At 46.6% G+C, this 21,360-nt stretch overlaps 1 protein-coding gene across 2 annotated transcripts in view; it reads right to left on the bottom strand.

The window, feature by feature from the left end:
• LOC119951080 (adhesion G protein-coupled receptor A3-like) overlaps positions 1-21,360 on the bottom strand; it is a 664,838-nt gene that overhangs the window by 341,803 nt on the left and 301,675 nt on the right. For both annotated transcript variants that reach the window (XM_038774125.1, XM_038774126.1), the window contains exons 4-6: positions 15,230-15,301; positions 5,438-5,509; positions 795-958 (exon numbers count right to left, since the gene is read on the bottom strand). In XM_038774125.1, the coding sequence (XP_038630053.1) occupies positions 795-958; positions 5,438-5,509; positions 15,230-15,301 (308 nt within the window). The remainder of the gene's footprint in view (positions 1-794; positions 959-5,437; positions 5,510-15,229; positions 15,302-21,360) is intronic.

The raw sequence follows: 21,360 nt of genomic DNA, 5'->3' as shown, positions 1-21,360 counted from the left end.
ATGCCCAATGTGTCTCCGACATTGGGCTGTCCATTCAAGTTGGCGTGCCCTCATGCCAGAGACGTGCAGGTGAGTACATCCCCTGGGGGGGAGGGGGGGGGGGGGTCATGCCATATGCAATACCCTGGCAATGCCCTTCGCATTGAGCCAGGCAATGACCTCACACTGCCTCCTGACAATACTCCCTCTGGCCCGGTCCCGTGGTACTGTCATTGTACACTGCCCCTGGCACTGCCACTTGCCTAAAAATGAGAAAATTCCCCAGCTTTGTTATGTTCAATCCTACTCAAAGACCAGTGCAAATGAGAGACTGTACTGTAACCCACAATCCAAAGATGTGCCGCCTAGGTAGATTGACCATGTTAAATTGCCCCTTAGTGTAATGATCAACGCATGGGATTATGGGAAAGGTTGGGGGATTGGCCGAGGTAGAGTGCTTTTTTGGAGGGTCGATGCAGACCTGATAGGCCGAATGGCCTCCTTCTGCACTGTAGGGATTTTATGGATCAACAACCACATTCTTAATAAAAGCAAAATACTGAAAATTTGGAACAACTCATAGCATCTGTGGAGAGAAACAGAGTTAATGGGCTGGTTTCTCCTGCACTGTCCACCGCAAGAATGCCACGGGCGAGACACGGACAATGGAGAACTCCACTGACCTCGGGCGGGATTCTCCAATCACCAGGTGGATGCAGTCAGAGAATCCCACCCATCGTGTTTCTGATGTATTTTAATACTTTTCCATCGAAAACTACAAACATGACAATTTATTAAACTAAAGCTCCACTTACCGCATGACAATTGATTCTGTTTCAAAGTTTTAAATGGCTGTCCCTGCAAAGCACTTGGGTAGACACACAGAGTTTCGTCTGCTATTCGGACTGAAGAGTTTTTGGCCCATTGCAAGAGCCATCTAAGGTTGCAGTCACACATTAGAGATTCGGTGCCAAAGTGCCTGTGTAAAGAATAAATACATTTGAAATGAGGATGTATTTTTTTAATAATAGTTATGAAATAAAAATAATTAAGATAAAATACACACGCAGACTCATATACACCACGAAACACACACACAACTGAAACAAACATACAGAGACACATACCACAGATCAGATACATATACACACACCATAGACACACACACCACAGAAACAGACACATATACACGCACACCACAGAAACACACAGTGACACACACACACACAGACACAATCACACTGACACGTGCACACATAAACCCACACACCACAGAAACAGACACACACAGACACAGAGACACACTCATACACAAGCACACAGACACGCCTACACACACACACACACACACACACACACAGACAGAGACACACACACACAACGCAGAAACAAACACATTACACAGAGACACACACACATCACAGACATGCACTCCACAGACACACAGAAACGCACACAGATACAGACACACACACACACACATCCTCACGGAAGCACAGTGGTTAGCACTGTTGCTTCACAGTGCCAGGGTCCTAGGTTTGATTCCCAGCTTGGGTCACTCTCTATGTGGAGTCTGCACATTCTCGCCGTGTCTGGGTGGCTTTCCTCCGGGTGCTCCAGTTTCCTCCCACAAGTCCCAAAAGACTTGCTTGATATGTGAATTGGATATTCGGAATTCTCCCTCTGTGTACCCGAACAGGCGCCAGAGTGTGGCGACATGGATTTCCACAGTAACTTCATTGCAGTTTTAATGCAAGTCTACTTGTGAAGCTAATAAAAAAAAACTAAAAGACACACACACACACACACACAAATAATCTTCATTTGAAAACAATGAAAATGTTGGAACAGATTTTGTGCAATAATAATTTATATATTGCTCATGTGAATAGATAATTCAGAAGTGGCATTTCATGCTCTATGTGTCATTCAAATCAATGGAACATAACATCATTATTACACAGACCACATAGCCAGCAGTCTCAACACAGGTATTTTGCCAGATGCCAAACAGTAAAAGACCTAACTGAAATAAGAAAGAGCCCAGAGGAATTGGTCACATGGACTTGATGTGAGCAGTCAGTCTACTTTTAGTCTGACCTTGATTTTAATGCAAAAGTTGACCTGGAGAAAAGCAGAATTGGGTATGGAAGGAAAACACTTCAAATCCGAAACTAAGTAACCTGCCAACAGTTTAGAGTTCACTTCACATTGGGTTAAAATAACTTCAAACAGTACACTAATCCATTAACCATTATACAATCAGTGCCAGTCTGGGCAATTTGACTGATGAAAGTAAACTCAATAAAAAAAAAGGTCAAACTAAGAAATAAAAAAAGATACTGAAATCCATTTTTCAAGAAACCCCGAGCACTTCAAAGGCAATAATTTATTTTTCTGCAACATTGGTAAATGCAGCCCCCAAATTGCGATTACAGTGCAAGATCTTGAAACTATTTTCTGTGATACTGATGCACATTTTGACTGGCCATCAGGATCCTCCACTCTCACTACATCATTCTGATTTAAAGGTTTCAGAGCCCTGGTTGACTTGTCACAATACCTCTTCTGTTGAGATTGCAACTGATTCCTTATCTTGTCATTTATTTGCTTGGCATAGCATGGCAGAGTTCTATGTAGCTTTCAACTCATCAACAGTTCTGATGGTGACAAACCACTACTTAACGATGATGCTTGATAGCTGAGCTATGCTAGATAGGGATCATCTTGACTGTCCATAGATGTTTTCAGTAGTTGTTTGACTATCTGCACACCTTTTTCCGCTTTGCCATTAAACTGAGGATACAGTGGACTTGATGTCAGATGTCTGAAGTCATAATGCTGCGCAAATGCCTTTCATTCTTTACAGCAGAAACACGGACCATTGTCACTCATAACAACCTGAGGAATGCCATGATGTGCAAACATTACTTTCGTGTGCATAATAACACAATTGGCTGATGAGCTTGACAACTGTGCTACTTCAGGATACTTTGAATAATTGTCTACAATTAGCAAATATTCTTTACCTTCAAGAGAGAATAAGTCTATCCCAACCTTTTGCCAAGGAACTGATACAATTTTGCCCATCTCCATCAGTTCCTTTGCTTATCAATATTGATATCGTTGACAAGTGGTACATTTTCCCACCATTGTCTGTATATCATTATTTATTCCTGGACAATACACAGTATCTCGTGCTCTTCTCTTGCATTTCTTGATTCCAAGGTGGCCCTCATGAATCTTTTGCAGTATTTCTTTGCGCACAGACTGTGGAATTACGATTCTCTATTGTCTTAGTAACAAACCATTTACTACACTTAGCTCTGATTCTATATGATGATACTTGGAACATGAACCTTTCGGCCATCTATTGTTGAGATTATGTATCACCATTTGTAATACTTAATCTTTCTCTGTTTCTTCGACAACCAGCTTTGACTTCGCATCTGACACTGGTAGTGTTTCTGTGATTATATCCACATGATCTTGCACATTCTCTTCCATGGAATTGTCATCTAGTGCTACTGTTGCTCTGGACAGCATATCTGCTATGACAATGTGCTTGCCCGGTGTATAGACCAATTCAAAGTCACAACTCTGAAGTTTCATCATCAACCTTTGAATGCGAGGTGACATTTCATTAAGATTTTTCTTGACTATGGCCACCAACAGTCTGTAATCTGTTTCTACAACTGAAGTAGGGAGACTGTGGAATTTCTCCAATCCGTTGACTAACCCTAAACATTCTTTTTCTATTTGAGCATACCGACATTCAGAGTCTGTCATTGATATGGAAGCATATGCTACTGGCTTCCAATCGCTACCATTTTCCTGTTGCAGCAAAACTGCATCTAGACCATTCTTTGATACATCTGTTGAAATCTTGTTTTTTTATTGGATCGAAAAATGTTTGAACTGGAGTTGTCATTAGAGCCGTTTTTAACGTGATCCACTCTTGTTCCATGTTTTTCAGTCCAAGTGAAGTTGTTCACTTTTTTCCGGACTTCTCCAAGACATGCTGTCTTCGCTGAGAGGTTAGGTATAAATTTATCAATGAAATTGATCATGCCTAGTACTCTTAGTGCTCCCTTTTTGTCTGTTGGTCGAGGCATATTCATAATGGCTTGTATCTTCATGTCATCAGGCTTTATTCCTTGAGCAGACAACTTATCTCCTAGGAACATTATTTCCTTCAAACCATACTGACATTTGACCTTGTTGAGACGTAGCCCATTTTTCTTAACTTTCGGCAATACTCTTATTAGCCTTTCATTGTGTTCCTCTTGGGTGGAACTCCAAATGATGATGCCATCTACATATACTCTCACAACTTGAATGCCTTCAACAATATGTTCCATCGCTCTGTGAAAAATATCTGACACTGAGATTATGCCAAAGGGCATATGAAGAAGGCAATATCTACCAAACTGAGTTTTGAACATACTCTTTTCATCTAGCTTGAGTTGCCAAAATCCCTGTGAAGCATCAGGTTTGCTGAAATTTGTTGCACCACGCATCTCACTTATGGTCTCCTCTTGCTTAGCTATCGGATGGTGTTCATTTTTTATATCTGCATTCAGATCTTTAGGATCCATGCATATCCTAAGATCATTATTCCGTTTTTTAACACACACCAACGAATTGACCCAATCTGCTGGCTCTTCATTCTTTTGGTAATACCAAGATGTGTCATTCTGTCCAATTCAGCTTTTTGAGGCAGGTAATGGTGCTGGAACTCTTCTTGGAGCATCCATCACTGGTTGAGCATAGCTTTTGAGTTGAATCTTGCAAGTGAAAGGCAAAACACCAAAACCCTGAAAAAAGCCTGCACAATGGACTCCACTGATCCACTGTGTATGATGAGTGCACAGTCAGGGCTATTTACTCTTTTTACCAGTTCCAGTGCTTGACATGATTCAACACTTGGCAGCCACTCATGATTTTTAGCTACTATGGGGAATTTGATTTGGTGAACTTTATCTTTTACTTGGACATCGAGTCCACACATCCCCAATGTATCAATTTTCTGATTATTATAGCCCTTCAAAAAGATTGGCTTGTTTAATATTCTGAGTTTTAATTTCATAGCTTCAATATGACTGATGTTGATGGGATTCACTCTCTCTCCTGTGTCTAATTGTCTGGCTTTATAGTGGCTGTGTCCTGTCTGGTGATTGGCTGCTGTGTTCTGTGTGTTCATTGGTCATCCTGTGTGTCAATCAATGTCTGTCTGTGCACCATCATATACTTGTGTGTATATTATGACAAGGTTCATGACCATGATTTTCTATGGCTGGAAATAGAGGCTGAGCCTTTTGGAAGTTAGCCTCGGTGGAAATAGATTGATTAATATATGCAGGGTGTAACTGTGAGCAGTACAAAGAAGCAATACCTCCCCAATTAACAGAACTGATCCCGAGTAGCCAAGAGTTCCGGATTATAATGGTATACTCACAGGACTTTCAATGCACCAAGCTCAACGAACAGCCCAAGAGGAAGCGTTGAAAAGATGTTCCCTGACAAATTCCTGCAAAACAAAGCAACATTTACTGATCAACATCAGCATACAAAACACATAGTCTTGGGTTAGGAAGTGGGAGGATCAAGGATCAAGAGGAATCAGGGTGGGTGTGGTGGGGTCAAGGCAGAGGATGGGCATTTGTGGTGGTCAATTTGCATTGAATATCATTCAATGCAAACACTGAAATATTATTGTGCATCATTATTCTATGGGAGTCACTTGTACAATGTGAAATGAAGATTCAGCTCATTAAGCCCATTACTTCTGGAGGACAAGGACAATCAATTCCTATTGTAGACTCAATCTAAGTGGTTCGCTCAGCAAGCCTTCGCAAAATTTGTCTGTACCACTAGTGCAAATTAAGCAGCGTGGATTGTCGCTAAAATGTTCATGCAATTCTACATTATTCAATTAGTTAACCATTGCAAATCAAAGCTAATGCTGATGTCAACACATTCGGAAACTTTAATGGAATAAATATCATGGTTCTCGCTAGCCAGACTTTTACGCTCCCTCTCCTGGCAGATTCTGAGGTAAAGGCGGGCAAAAATATCATGGATAGGATTTCTTCTCATACCTCGTCCACCCAATCCAGATACGATTTTACAGTGGGTTGTGCAGGGCTTTGGACGGGAAGCCCCATTCATGCTCCTATTAAGGCCATTAAGCCGACACTTATGGGCCTTTCCTGCCCAGCCTCAGTTTGTAGGCTGGCAGGTGCCTGAAAACTGGACCTGCCACCTTGCCAGTTAATCTGTTTTATGATGTTGATTGAGGTATCGATACGGCCCCGGACACAAAAGCAGCTCTCCTGCTCATATCTCATCCAAAAAATGGGACATCCAACAGTGCAGCACTCCCTCCAGGCCAGCCCACATTCTCTATTTTCATCACAGGGGAGCTGAACCCACTGACCTGACTGGCTCCTCAGAGATCGGGCTACCATTTTGAAAGGATGCCCCGATCTCTAAATGAGCCTGCTCTATGTTTGACCAGAACTGAACTCCACCTGGCGGGGGACATCCTGGCGAAGCCCCCAATCGCACCCCCCCATGTTCGATGTCATCCAATTCATGAAAATGCATGATGAAAAAGGCCTATGAGTTGTAGAACCCTTCCATCCTCCCCCTCAACTCGAACTTTACTTTTTTAAGCGTTAAGAACTCCAGCAGATTACCCCTCCATGCCGAGGCGCAGGGCGGAAAAGCCGACCTCCACCCCAACAGATTCCGCCTTCAGGCAATCAGCGAGGCGAAGGCTAAGACATCTGCCTCCGCACCTGCTTCCAACCCCGGCTGATGTGACACCCCGAATATGGCTTCTCGGGGGCCCAGAATATAATTTACAGAATAGAATAGTATTTACAGTGCAGAAGGAGGCTATTTGGCCCATCGAGTCTGCACTGGCTCTTGGAAAGAGCACCCTACCCGAGCCCACACCTCCACCTTATCCCCACAACCCAGTAACCCCACCCAACACTAAGGGCAATTTTGGACACTAAGGGAAATTTAGCATGGCCAACCCACCTAATCTGCACATCTTTGGGCTGTGGGAGGAAACCGGAGCACCCGGAGGAAACCCACGCACACACGGGGAGAACGTGCAGACTCCGCACAGACAGTGACCCAAGCCGGGAATCGAACCTGGGACCCTGGAACTGTGAAGCAATTGTGCTAAGCACAATGCTACCGTGCTGCCCCAAGCAGATTCGAGTCTCACGTTCACTACTTTTGAGATTACCCGAAAGACCTCCCTCCAATACCCCTCTAGTTTTGGGCAGGACCAAAACATATGGACATGATTTGCTCCCCCCCCCCCCACACACACACCGTTCATATATACCCTTCAAAAAGTTGGCTCATCCTCGCTCTTGTGAGGTGCTTCAACTGTATCAGCCCCAACCTCGAGCATTAAGTTGACACATTCACCCTCCGTAGCACCCCACACCACAAACCCTCCTCCATGCCCTCCCACAACTCTTCTTCCCACTTTGTCTTAATCCCATCCAGTGATACCTGATCTTCTCCCAGAATACCTCCATAAATCGCCAACATCACACCTTTCTCCATTCCCCCTGCCATCAGTATCTCTTCCAACAGTGTGGGGACCAGTCCAATCAGAAAGCTCTGTACCTCCTTCCTGGTAAAAGTTCAGCCTGCATAAAACTAAATATCTCCCCCTGCCCCAACCCACATCCCCACCCCCATCTCCTCCAACTTTGCAAACCGGCCTCCCAGAAACAAATCCTTTCATACCCTAACTCCCATCTCCTCCCATCTCTGAAAGTTCCCATCTCACCTCCCTGGTTCAAATCTATGATTCCCTCGAATCGCCATTTCCGTTGACCTCGCCCACAAGCTAAAGCCAGCATTGTCAAACTCGGGGGGCATGACCCCCGGTTGGATCGCGGGCGGGTGTTGGGAGGGTCGCGGAGTCATCCATCGCGGTGCTCCTGATCGTGCAAATCTGTGCACAACAGCCGCAGCAGTCAGCTGTTAATAACGCCGGCTGCAAGCGGCCTTCAAAATGGCCGCGAACATGTAAAAAAAATACGGCCGCACTGCGTATGCGCGCCGATGATCGGGCACACATGCTTTTTTTTTTAAACGGTCGCAGTTTTTGTTTTACCAGTTCGGGGGGGTTTATTCATTTATTGCATTGATTTAATTTTAATTTTTATCATTTATTTTATTCATTTTATTTTTTTTTACACAAGTTCGGGGGGTTTATTTGATAAAATTTTATAGGACAAAAATGCAGAACTTTGGACAGATGGAGACGCCATACTTTCCGACACCGGAAGGCTTCTCCTTCATCCAACAGGTTCCATTGGAGGAGCGTGTACGAGGGCCAAAGGGACCCAAAACCATTTCCACCATTTTTGTCAGCAGCAAACAAGGTAAGAGAAAAAGGTGGGTTGCAAAGGTCGGCCGGTGTGGGTCGCCAAGGTCAGCTGGGTTGGGTCCCGAAGGTTGGCCGGTTGGTAAAAATGGGTCCCCGGAAAAAAAAGTTTGAAGAACAGTGATGAAGGCAGAAGGACTGTGGCAGAACTGAGAAATTGAGAAATGGCCATGTGCCGATATAACCTCATGACTGTATTTTCTTCTTTTTTGTTTCACTGCATGCGTGTGTATGGGCTAAAGGAGCCAATGTTGTATATATTTGGACAAGGGAAGTGATGGGACTTTCACTCGAAGTGAGGGCTCTTTGGGGTGTAGGTGGGTATGCGGGGTGTGTGTGCTAAAAGGGGATTTCTGGGCTTTCCTCGGGCCGGGCAAGGGGGAAAGGGACCCGGGCGGGGGCCTCCACGCTGGCCAGTTTAAGCCGGCCAGTGAACAGGAGTGAGGTGGGGGGAGGGGCTGCGGCCAACCGAGCCTGGCAGAACAGGGTCCGAGTGGTCTAGCCGGGGTGGAAAGTTGGGGGGAAGGAACCGAGGTTGGGGGGAGGAGCTTTACAAGAGACAGTGAATGGGAGGAGTTGGAGAGAGGGGGGGGTGGTGTTTACAACTCTTGGGTATCATGTACGGCACTCTTTCAGAGGTTGGACGGCGTTGAGTGTTGGGGGAGGGGGGGGCGCGCGGGGAGTGAACTCTACGGTGACCATGGGCGGTCCCGGACTCCTTTTTCTTTTTCTCCTTTGTTTTTTGTTTCCACCGTGGGATGGTTTGTTTTATTGGCTGCATATATTGACAGGTGGGCCGTTGTTTGGGGTGGTGGGAGGATGGGATCGTTGTTATTGTTAAGGGGATTGATTTTGTATTTGTTACCGTTTACTGTCTGTGGGTGGGGTGTAAATTTTGAAGGAAAATGCGAAAATGGAGAATAAAAACATTTTTTTTTAAATCGTAGCCACGTTACAGCCACAGGCCCCCCCCCCCCCCCCCCCCCCCCAAAAGAAACAAGGCAATCATCTTTTCAACTTCCTTAAAAACGCCTTTCATAAAAAGATCGGAATGTACTGAAAAATGAACAAAGACGATGGCAATACATTACACCCGACCTGCCAGCGATAGAGGAAGGCAATCCCTCCTTGCCAAATCCGCTTTCACCCTCTCCACCAAACTAGTGATGTTCTATCTACGGAGCTCCCCCCCTCCAATCTCATGCCACCTGCACCCCAGATATCTAAAATGGGTTACCACCCTACGGAATGGCAGCCCCTCCACCCCTGCTCCCATCCCCAGCCGGAACACCACAAAATATTCGCTTTTGTCCAAATTTAGTTTATACCCCGAGAAAGACCCAAGCACTCGAAGCAACTCCAATATCCCACCTATCGACGCACCTGGTTCCGACACATACAATAGCAAGTCGTCTGCGTACAAAGATACCCTATACTCAACCTCCCCCCCGCAATATCCCCTCCACACTCCCGAACATCTCAATGTGATGGCCAAAGGCTCGATCACAGGTGCAAACAACAGGGGAGAAAAATACTCAGATTTTATATTATTTGTGCAGACACCCGCCCTCGGCTCCCTGCAAAGTAATTTTACCCAATCCGCAAATCATGACCCTATCCCAAACCGCCCCAAAATCAGCATCAAATACCTCCACTCTATCCGGTCAAAAACCCTCTTGGCTTCCACTACTACTAACTCTGTCTCCCTCCCCTCCACCGGTGCCATAACGACATTCCGAACCTTCCTAATGTTTGAAAAAGTTGCCTCCCTCTTACAAACCACATATGATCTTCCCCTATCACCTTCGGGAGGTTCTCCTCCAACCTACCTGCCAGCTCCTTCGCTAACACCTTTGCGTCCACATTCAAGAGTGATATAGGGCTATACGACCCACATTTTGTCAGATCCTTATCCTTCTTGAGCAACAGGGAGATCGATGCCTGCTTCAAAGTCTGTGGCAACACCCACTTCCCAATCGCCTCCTCAAACATCCCCACCATTAGCGACGCCAGCTTATCCCTAAATTTTCCATAGTACTCCATCAGAAACCTATCCGGCCCTGCTACCTTCCCCAACTGCATTCTCCCAATTGCAACTATTATCCCCTATCAACCCCTCCAATGTGATCCTGTCCACCTCCCCCAACCTCAGATATTCCAAACCGTCAAGGAATTCCTGCATTCTCCAATCCTCCCCCGGTGGTTCCAACCTATACAATCTCTCATAGAACTCCTCAAAAACCCGATTAATCTCATGCGGAGCCAGCACCAACTTCCCTGTCCCATCTCGAACCTGAACAATTTCCCTCGCCACTGCCTCCCTTCGAAGTTGGCCTGCCAGCATGCAGCCTTTTCTCCATATTCGTAGACCCCTCCCCTCACCCGCCTCTATTGGCACCACCCTCCTTGTGGATAGCTGGTCAAAACTCGCCTGCAACTTCTTCCTCTTTTCCAATAGTGTTGGATCCACATCCTCTGCATACCTCCTATCCACTTCCAACACCTTATCTATTAACATGTGCCACTCCACCCTCTCCTCCTTATCCACCTTTGCCTTAAACAATATCACCTCCCCCTCACCACTGCCTTCAAAGCTTAGCAAACCACTGCCTGCAAGACCTCACCCGTAAATTAAACTACACATATTCCTCAATCACTTTTCCAATCTTATCATAAAACCCTCAGTCCCCCAACAGCCCCACATCAAATCTCCACCCCTGCCTCCGCACTATTCTCTTCTCCAACACCATATCAACCCAGTGTGGTGCATGGTCCGATATCGCAATTGCCGAATATTCCGACCCCTTGATCCTGGCCAACAGCGACTTTCCCCCCATTAATAAAATATCTATTCGCGAATAGGCCTTATGAACTGAAGAGAAGAAAGAGTACTCCCATTCCCCCGGGTGCAAGAACCTCCAAAGGTCCACTCCGCCCATTTCCACCATTAGCCCAGCCAACGCCTTCGCTCCCCCTAACTGGGTAAGTGATCAAGGTCGCGACCTGTTCAATTTTGGCTACTGCACCATGTTCCAGTCTCCACCCAGTATCAATTCATGTGAATCCAAGTCGGTGATGGCCCCGAACACCTTATTTTCAAACCCTGCATCATCTCAATTGGGACCATACACACTTGCCAATGCCACCAACCTCCCCTCCAATGCCCTTGTCACTATACCTTAACTACCTCCCTGATCTGCCACAACCAATCCATTTGGGACATCCCCCATTCGTTCACCAGGACCACAGCCACCTCCCCCGTGCCATACTATCAAAACCCAAGTGAAACACCCAGCCCTTTCTAAGCCTCACCTGATCCTTCACCCGCAAGTGAGTCTCCTGCAGTATGGCCACATGTACTTTCAAACTTTTCAAATGCGCAAGCACCCTTGACCCCTTCACTGGGCCTCCCAACCCCCTCATGTTCCATGTAACTATCCTAACAGAGGGTCTCTTCCCCCTCCCCCTCCCCGCTTACCCACCATCATTATAATTTTGGGGCCTACCCGCTGTGCCTGATCTGTCCCTATCCATTGTTGACATCAAAGCCCACCCCCCCTTCCAGAATCTCCCCTACACTCCCTCTCGAAGAAACCCCACCCAGTATCGATCCCCCCCCCCCCTCATTTTCTCACCTCCTAGGCCCATAGAAACCTGCTCACCGGGCTCCAATGTCCACAGCCCCTCCCCCCACAACACCTCAGTTCACTAGCCAACTTAAGTTAGCTATTACAGGGGCCTCTGCTCAGGCCTTTCCTCCCCTCCTGCCCAGTCCCAGGAAAAAAACAATCAAACATATACTTTTCATTAAAAAAACATTGCTACAAAGAACAGCAACAAAAAATAAACTTTAACCTCTATAACAGCATGAAGTAAGAACATTATCCAAATTAGCAAAGAACAACAAAAAACTTTTAACCTCTATAACAGTATGAAGTAAGAACATTATTCAAAGCTACATATATACATTCTCCCACTCTTTACTTCCGCCCAAGCCTTCTGCCTTCATGAATGCCTCCACCGCCTCCACCGTCTCAAAATAAAAGTCTCTGGAGTTGTCGGTCTCCCATAGCTTTGCTGAATACACCACTCCAAACCGCACTCCACTGTCATACAATGCCACCTTCAATCGGCCAAAAGACGATCGCCGCTTTTCCAGTTCCACCGTCAGGTGATGATAAATACGAACGTGGCACCAGCCCACTGTACATCCGCTTCTTCTTTGCCCAGTTCAATACCTTTTCCTTCATGTGATATCTGTGAAAACAGATAATCACTGCCCTTGGTGGCTCGTTTAACTTGGGCTTAGGCCTCAGCGACCTACGAGGTTGGTCCAATTCATACCGAGAGCAAAGTACTCTGTCGGCCTCGGGCCCTCCACCCTCTCGGGCAGACCCACAATCCTCACTTTTTGTCGTCTCGAGCAGTTCTCCATATCCTCCAGCTTTGCTTGCAGCCCCTTATTGGCCTCAACCACCCTCTGCAGCTCATCTCCCAGCGAGGTGAGCTGATCGCTGTGCTGTGAGATGACCTCCCCAACTCCCTTCATTTTCTCACTCTGTTCCCTCACCTCAGCCAATGCCTTTGCAACAGCTACCTTCACCAGGGCAATTGCCTCCTTTACCGACTCCTTCAGTGCCATCGCCATCTCCTTTCTCACCACCTCTACATGTTTTGTGAACTGATTTTCGAGATCTCGAGGCACTACCTCAGCCATCTTCTCTGTTGTAGCAGTGTGGCTCCACCCAGCAGCCCGGCCTCCACCATCTTGTCAGCCCCCGGGCTGGTCCTCATGCTCAACAGCGAGCTCTCATTCTCTTCCTTCCTCGCTGCTGTTTTGCTCTGGCTTTTGCACATCTTTCACCTTCTTCACAGCTTCTTAATCCTTCATGAATTGCCCCCAGGTCCGGGCATTAAAAATTCCCAAAAGAAAAAAAAACATACGCTTCAAGCAGGAGCCACCCAATGTGTGATGACGTCTCGACATGCCACCTTGTGTACTGGGCTTATCACCGCCACTTCGGCTGCACGTGCACTGGACCCAGCTCTGCAGTTTCAGCGACCTTGTGCTCCGGTCCCAGCTCCGCAGTTTCATCTGCCTCGTGTTCTAGGCCCAGCTCGTCGCTCCAGTTGCTTCAAGCACTGACCTCAGTCTCACTGCTCCAGCTACGTCACAATATGCCCTCAGTCCTGCTGCTCCAGCTGCTTCACAGTCTGCCCACTGTCCCACTGTTTCGGCTGTTTCATGTTCCTAATTCAGGCCCACTACCTCGACTGCCTCATGCGTGTCAGACTCCGCCCCCGCTGCTCCAACGGCCCCGTGCTCTGAGCTCGATGCCTCCGCTCCGGCTGCCTCGCACTCACGCGAAGTTTATCACCAGTTTAAAACTGGTTTGGTTTGCCGCCCATCCCTCAAGCTCCAAAGAGCGGAAAAAGGTCGATCCCCCCCACTCCTGCAAAAGCTCTGGGAAAAATGTCCATGGGCGGGAGCCTCCCCCTTTAGCGACCGCTGCGCTGGGCCTAAGTGGGTTTAAAACTTACTAAGAAGCGCAAAGCTTTGTCCCACCCAATATGGGCAGGATTCTGATCGTGACGCTTCACGGGATCTGGTTAGATCCCAGGAGGCGTAGTGGCTGACGGGAAGCCCGCGGAAGGCCTGCTGAGATCTACTGGCCACGACACGCTCCCATTCAGGCGCAATGTGGTCAGTGGATCGCACCCAGAGAACTTTATGCTTTTTACCTTTCGTATTATTTTCCTTTACATCTCTCTTTCCCCTCTGTGTTTGCCTGTCATGTGTGTGTGCGGAGGGTGGGTGAGTTAAAGAAGAGTTAGGAATTGGACAATAGTTAACCAGTTGTATTTGCTGCATATTTAATTACAGTTATTGTTATTTTTAAAAATAAATTTAAAGTACCCAATTGTATTTTTTCCAATTGAGGGGTAATTCAGCGTGGCCGATCCATCTCCCTGCACATCTTTTGAGTTGTGGGGGTGAGACCCACGTAGACACAGGGAGAATGTGCAAATTCGATGCAGACAGTGACCCAGGGCAGGGATTGAACCCGATTCCTCAGCACCATGAGGCACCAATGCTAACCACTGAACAACCACCCTGCCCCTTTAGTTTTGTTATTAATAAAAATTAATTGTGTTTTAATTTACAAACCTGGTGACTGTAGTTATTGGACAGCCAAAGACCAAAGACGTGGGTACTTTCTGAAAAGTAATAGCTAATTTCAATTGTGTTGTGACTCCAGATCTAGTGGGGCTTGGATTTACAGGCACTAGCCCAGGGTGTCTTAACAGAGTACAGAGACATCATCTGCATGCAGTGAGTCACTGAGCACAAATAGTCTGCACCCAGCGAAGGCAGAAGTGAGTAGTTGGTCGCTCCTCAGAGAGCGAGGTGACACAGGAGTTCTGCTGCAGAGGAGTCAGATGAGGACTTCAATTGGAAGCATACAGGGAAAGACTGATGGGCTTCCTCCATTAGTAGCATTAACAGTAGCTCCATTAACAGGTAGCCGGTTGTCGATGTCAAGAAGTCTGGAGGAGTTCACTTCCAACTTGTCACGGGGATTTGCATAGACCCGGGAGCCCATCCTTTCTACCTTGAAACAAAGGGTCAACTCCATGACAGCATTTGCTGGCCCAGCCACGAATCAGCGTCTAATGTCTTCCAACGTTTATTAGAAAAATTGCTTAAAACTAACCCTGCCCATAAATACTCAGTAACCTGCTAACACCAATTCAAAACGTATTTCATCATTAAAGGGATTCCTCATTCAGTGACAAAAAGCAAGTAAAAGGCTATGTACTTACAGTTTAGACAAACTGGTGAGACCTGTAAATATCTCAGGACTCAGGCATCCAATCCTGTTGTTTGAAAGGTCCCTGTAAGTAGAATGCAAAATAATTCTATTGTCAACTTTAACTATTGGCTAGAGTATGGCATTGGCTGAATAAAACAAGAGACATGTGACAGAGTCAAATAAATCGGGAAGATCCTGAGGCAACATCATTGATCTAACTCCGTGCCCCCCCCCCCCCCCCCCCCCCCCCCCCGGCCCCCTCCAACCCCACAAGTTGTTTGATTTCTTACAGTTTTTAATGGAAGGTACAATATCTTGCTTCTGCGACCCTGGCTATATGCAGGGAAAAGCCAGGGATCATATTCCTCATCGTTCTTCAGTGGCGAGATGTGCAGTATATGCCCCTGAGCAACCAGCAACAGGGATGGTCGAGTCAGTCCTTACCAAAAGGAACTGGAGCCAATGGGTCAATTCTGTGCTCCCAGACCTACTGGTGGCCGTCTGGAGCGAGGCCAAACTGTCAGCTACCATGCTGATCATAAGGCCACAAGATATAGGAGCAGAATTAAGCCACTCGGCCCATCCAGTTTGCTACACCATTCCATCCTGGCTGACATTTTTCTCATCCCCATTCTCCTGTCTTCGCCCCATAATGTCTGATGTGCACAAAAATTAAATGGTAACAAAGAGCTGGGGGCAGGAAATAAAGGGGGCAAAGAATTTGAAGAAGGGGTGATGAAAAAAAATGAAGAGTGATTTCCAAAGATGGAACAAACTTAGAACATTCAATCAGCTCATGTAAACATACGAACATGTGCACGTATTCAATCAGTGCCCAGTGAAAAAATAATGAACTTCGACACATGGAGCCAACCACTGGGATTGTCTATCTTTCATACAATGATGAGTAGGCATTCCTGTATCTTTCTTCTAATGCACCTTCTCATCACACTTGCCCTTATAATTTAAGTATGGTGTAGGTATGCTCCTTTTGTTTTCCCTCACTTCACTGATGCCAACCCTACCCTTTGTCCTTTCACATAGCCTATAACTGCCAGCTGGGTCAAGAACATGGGTTTGAAGAACAGCAGGAACAAGAGTCTGGAAAAGAAGAAATATTGTCACTTGATCTCACGCTTGCAGCCATCAACTCAGATACTGGCAATGGGAGAAGTTTTAGAGGGTAGCATCGGGGTGGGATTCGTATGTGATGAGTCACTGAGCATGAGTGGGCTGTGACCAAGACAACAGTGGGGGGGTGGAGGGGGGGCGTGTGGATAGGATAGCTCACAGGTTCTGCTACTGAGGCCTCAGATGAGGACATCGATGGGGCAATGTTCAGAAAAGCGCTGAAGGGAGCTGAGGGGGTACTGGGAGGGATTTGCGGGGGTCATGTCCCAGGTGCTAAAAACAAGGGTGGTGATGAGTCCAGGGGTGGCAATTTTTGGGGTTTCGGAAGACCCGGGCGTCCAGGGGGAGAAAGAGGCCGATGTGTTGGCCTTTGCTTCCCTGATAGCCCGGCGGCGAATATTATTGGCGTGGAGGGACTCAAAGCCCCCGAAGACTGAGTGGTGGCTTGCGGACATGTCGAGTTTCCTGGGGATGGAAAAAATTAAGTTCGCCTTGAGGGGATCTGTGCAGGGGTTCACCCGGAGGTGGCAACCATTTATTGACTTCTTTGCGGGAGAGTGAGCGTCAGCAGGGTGGTGGGGGGAGGGGGGGTAGAATAGAGTAGGAGGGAAAATATGGCGGGTAGTACCGGTGGGAGGGGAGCGGGCTTGTGCAATATGTTACGGTGGAAGTATTGAAAGTACGTGGATGTTTGCACATTTTTGCCTTTTTTGCTTCCTTTCTGATGATGTCTGTAACTGTTTATAAAGCCAAAAACTACCTCAATAAAATTGTTTATTAAAAAAAAAAGAAAAGCGCTGAAGGTTACGCATTCAAAAGTGCGCAGAACATTGAGTGCCTGTCAGAATGTTTGATGTCACTGTTAAAGAGCATGCAGCAGTCCAGTTTCACTTTGGCACATGTCTTTATGCAGACATTGGAGCCCATCCTTTCCAATGGGAGTGGTGGCAAACTCCATGAAAACACTGGCAGGTCAGACTATGATGCTGTGACTGATGGTCAATGTCTCAGCTTCCATTGCCGCCCAAACAGAAACCAGCCAATGCCTGGCAGCGACAGTGGAAGCTCAGACTGAAGTCATGAAATCTCAGCTCATGTGCCACATAAGTTCAAATTTCTGCCACCATGGCTGTGACTGTCAGTGCTCCAAGGGGCTTTTCGGGTCTCACAGCAGTCCAGCAACCTGTATTGCAGCAGATGACTGAAGTAGCTGAAGTGTGGTCATGGCAAAGTGGCAGTGCTGCCATGGAGCTTGGGCCCACTGTTCTCTCTCAGGCCGATACGATTCGTGCTCCAACCACTGCCACTCCACCCTCACTGCTGCCTTTCAAACAAATGGGCCAGGCTGTTGCCACTCATACCGAGATGGTGGAGTCGGGGCTGGACCTTCCGGGTCCATTTACTCAAGGAGGTTCTGAAAGGTCGTCTGCAGTCTCCCCCACTGAAAGTCAGCAGCCTTTCTGGAATTCTGACAATGTAGAAGAAGGCCATTCCGAGTGTGCATTTTCCCTCTGAAAGAGCATACTACCCAGCCCCACTCCCATGCCCTAGCCATGTAACCCCATATCCCCACCCTAACCTGCATCCTTGGACACTAAGGGGCAACTTATCATGGCAAATCCACCCAACCTGCACATCTTTGGACAATGGGAGGAAACCGGAGCACCCAGAGGAAACACACGTAGATACGGAGAGAAAGTGCAAACTCCACACAGACCAAATTCACCCAAGGCCAGGATTGAACCTGGGCCTCTGGTGTGGTGAGGTAGCAGGCCGAACAAATGTGCCACCGTGCCACTCTCTATCCATGCTACAACCACTGGGTGGTACTGCATAAGCGCGCAATAATAGGATAAGGAACACACAGGACAGGCGCTAAGGGAATGCACAAGAGTTAATAATTTACCTTTCAATGAATGTTGGGTGATTTGTTGGATAAAGTTGGAATGGAATGGTTGTTCTGCAGTAGCTTTCCTTTATATTATAGCCAAGAAGACAATGTATGGTCTGGAACAGACATATAGGTAAGGTGCCAGACTCCTGTACAAACTAAGTTAGGGATTGTGTTCCCAGGAACCAGAGTTGAATGTGGCAATCTCAGACAGCCCGACCAGAATGACTCCTCACTTGTTCAGCTACAGCAGGCCACCACAAATCCAGAGGTCCACTCCAGTGAGTACCGGAGGGTTCCTGCAGAGCAACTAAGGCAGTGTAATTGTTGCTTCAGCATTGCAATGGTCCCCACTGTGATATTTCAGAAAGGAGCAGTGCTCCAAAAGCTCGTGTCTGAAATAAACCTGTTGGACTTTAACCTGGTGTTGTAAGACTTCTTTCTGTGATATTTCAGGTGGAAGCACGACTCTCATTGCACCCATGCTTGCCAGGAGTGGTTCAGTTGCGGAGTGGAGTTATAGATACATATACATAGATACATAGAAGATAGGAGCAGGAGGAGGCCTTTTGGTCCTTCAAGCCTGCTCTGCCATTCATCACAATCATGGCTGATCATCCAACTCAATAGCCTAATTTCTCTTCATCGCCTTTGATCCCATTCTCCCCAAGTGCTATATCCAGCCGCCTCTAAAATATATTCAAAGTTTTAGCATCAACTACTTCCTGTGATAATAAATTCCACAGGCTCACCACCCTTTGTGTGAAGAAATGTCTCCTTATCTCTGCCCGAAGTGGTTTACACTTTGAAGCAGATAGCCCATGTCGACCAGCTTTCAGCCTCAATTTTGATATGGTGACTCAAAGACTGAGAATTTGTCAGCCTGCCACAGACTGAAACATCATGACTGTTGCCAGGATTGGGCATTCTCCTGTATGATGTGATGAGCATGGTTGCACCCCAACTATCCATTCAGCAAGTGGCAACCTTTGCAGTTGTGGCACATCTCAGTGGTGAGAGGCAACACGTGCAATGCCATGCGTGCACAGTTGAAGGCACCCAACACTTTGGGGTAACCCAGTTTCCTGGCTAAGTCATATGCAAGCTCCACCCGTTTCTCTCTGTTCAGGGAGAATGCAATGACCTCTCCCCTCCTTGCAACATGTGCATTTGGCACCTCACGAATACAATGGTGCAACAACAAACTGGGAGATCTTTAGCATGCCAGTTTCAGTGGAGATAAGAAATAGATGAAAAAAGAACTGGTACAGGCCCACAAACAATATTTAGGAGAGAGCATAAATCAATGGTGACCGTGAAAACTAACACTGACTGTTGTAAAGACCCACCTGGTTCATAAATGCCCTTTGGGGAAGGAAATCTGCCGTCCTTACCTGGCCTGGCCTACATAGGTCAGCAATGTGGTTGACTTCGAACTGTCCTCTGCAATGGCCTAGCAAGCCACTCAGTACAAAGGCATTTACGGACGGCAACAAATCCTGACCTTGCCAGTGATGAAAAGAAAAAAAAAGACACTAAAGTATCTTAAGAATAGTAGGAAATCAAGGGCAGAGGGTGGAACTTAAAATAACCACGACTACTAGAGAAAGGTACTCGGAAAACTAATGGAAATAAATGGCACTGGATCTGATGGTCTGCATCGTAGCGTTTGAAAAGATGTTGCTACAGAGATATAGGATGTATTGGTTGTCATCTTCCAAAGATTCTGAAAAGGTCCCAACGGATTGAAAACTGTAAATATAATCCCCGTTTTCAAAAAAGGAGGGAGACAAAAAGCAGGAAACCTTACAGGTCAGTTAGCCCAACATCGTCATTGGGAAAATGCTGGAAAACATTGTGAACAAAGTAGAAGCAAGAGATTTAGAAAATCATAATACAATCAAGCAGAGCCAACAGGGCTTTTGGAAAGAGAACTAGTGTTTGCCAAATTTATCAGAATATTTTGAGGATTTAATAATTAGGGTGGATAAAAGAGACCAGCAAATGTCATGCATTTGGATTTTCAAAAAGCATTTTATGTGGTACCAAATAGAAGATAACCCCAGAAGATACTGGTAAATGCTCATGATGTTGGAATAATACATTAGCACAGATTGGCTAATTGACAGGAAGAGACAGTCAGAATAAAATAATCATCTTCAGACTGGCAATCTATAAGTAGTGAGACGTCACAGCAATCAGAGTAATGAGCTTCAGCTAATTTAGATGAAGAAATAGGGTGTATTGTAGTCAATTTTTCTGGGAAACCAAATTGCGAGGAGGACATAAAGGATTAGATTTTGGTCACAGAGGTGGGAAACAGAAGCCAGCCTGATCTTGTGTTAGAACCCAACTCTTGACGGAAAACTGACTGACACTGTTTGCTGGGGAAACCCACTTGGTTCATGAATGCCCATTAGGGGAAGAAAATCTGCTGTCCTTACCGGGCCTGGCCGACATGTGATTCCAGGCCCACAGCAATGTAGTTGACTCTTGACAGCCCTCTGCAATGGTCTAGTTTGGGATTTTGGAGAAACTAGCCGCTGAAATGGAGATTGGTGTCCTGACCAATTCAAAGTTAAGGGGGGCAGGAATAGAGGTGGGTTTCAGACACCCAAGGCAGCCATCACTGAGGCCGCTGGTTGCCGTGAGAAGAGAATTTATATCAGAGCCTGCCACTGCACCATAGGGAAGAGAAATATGTTGCAGGGGAGCCAGAGATTTGCCACCCATGAGGGAGAGAAGGGAGGTACTCTCCCAGATGGTGACAGAAAAAATGCACCTCGTCATGCAACAACTTTGTTCCACTCTCCCTCTTGTTCCTCCTCTTTTACCTCCTGCTCCTCATCCAGTGAGTTGTCCCCATCCAGGGACTCATTGTCCTTGAGGTACTCCATGTTATGGAGTGTGCAAGAGATCACCACAAAGATCGAGACCTTTACAAGGGGATAATGTAGCTAGGATACCACCCAACCCATCCAGGCACTACATGAAGTGCCTCTGACCCTGGAATGCCCCATCAGCTGTGAATCTTGTATGTTGTCCAACCTCAGTGATGTGGGCATCTGTCACCTGGGTGATACATCAGTGTGCAACCGTCTGTGAGACATTGCAGAGGT

This window comes from Scyliorhinus canicula, chromosome 16 (assembly GCF_902713615.1).
Source record: "Scyliorhinus canicula chromosome 16, sScyCan1.1, whole genome shotgun sequence".
In the NCBI taxonomy this organism is placed as follows: domain Eukaryota; kingdom Metazoa; phylum Chordata; class Chondrichthyes; order Carcharhiniformes; family Scyliorhinidae; genus Scyliorhinus; species Scyliorhinus canicula.
Note: the sequence above shows the minus strand (reverse complement) of the source record. Positions and strands in the feature narration are given on the sequence as shown.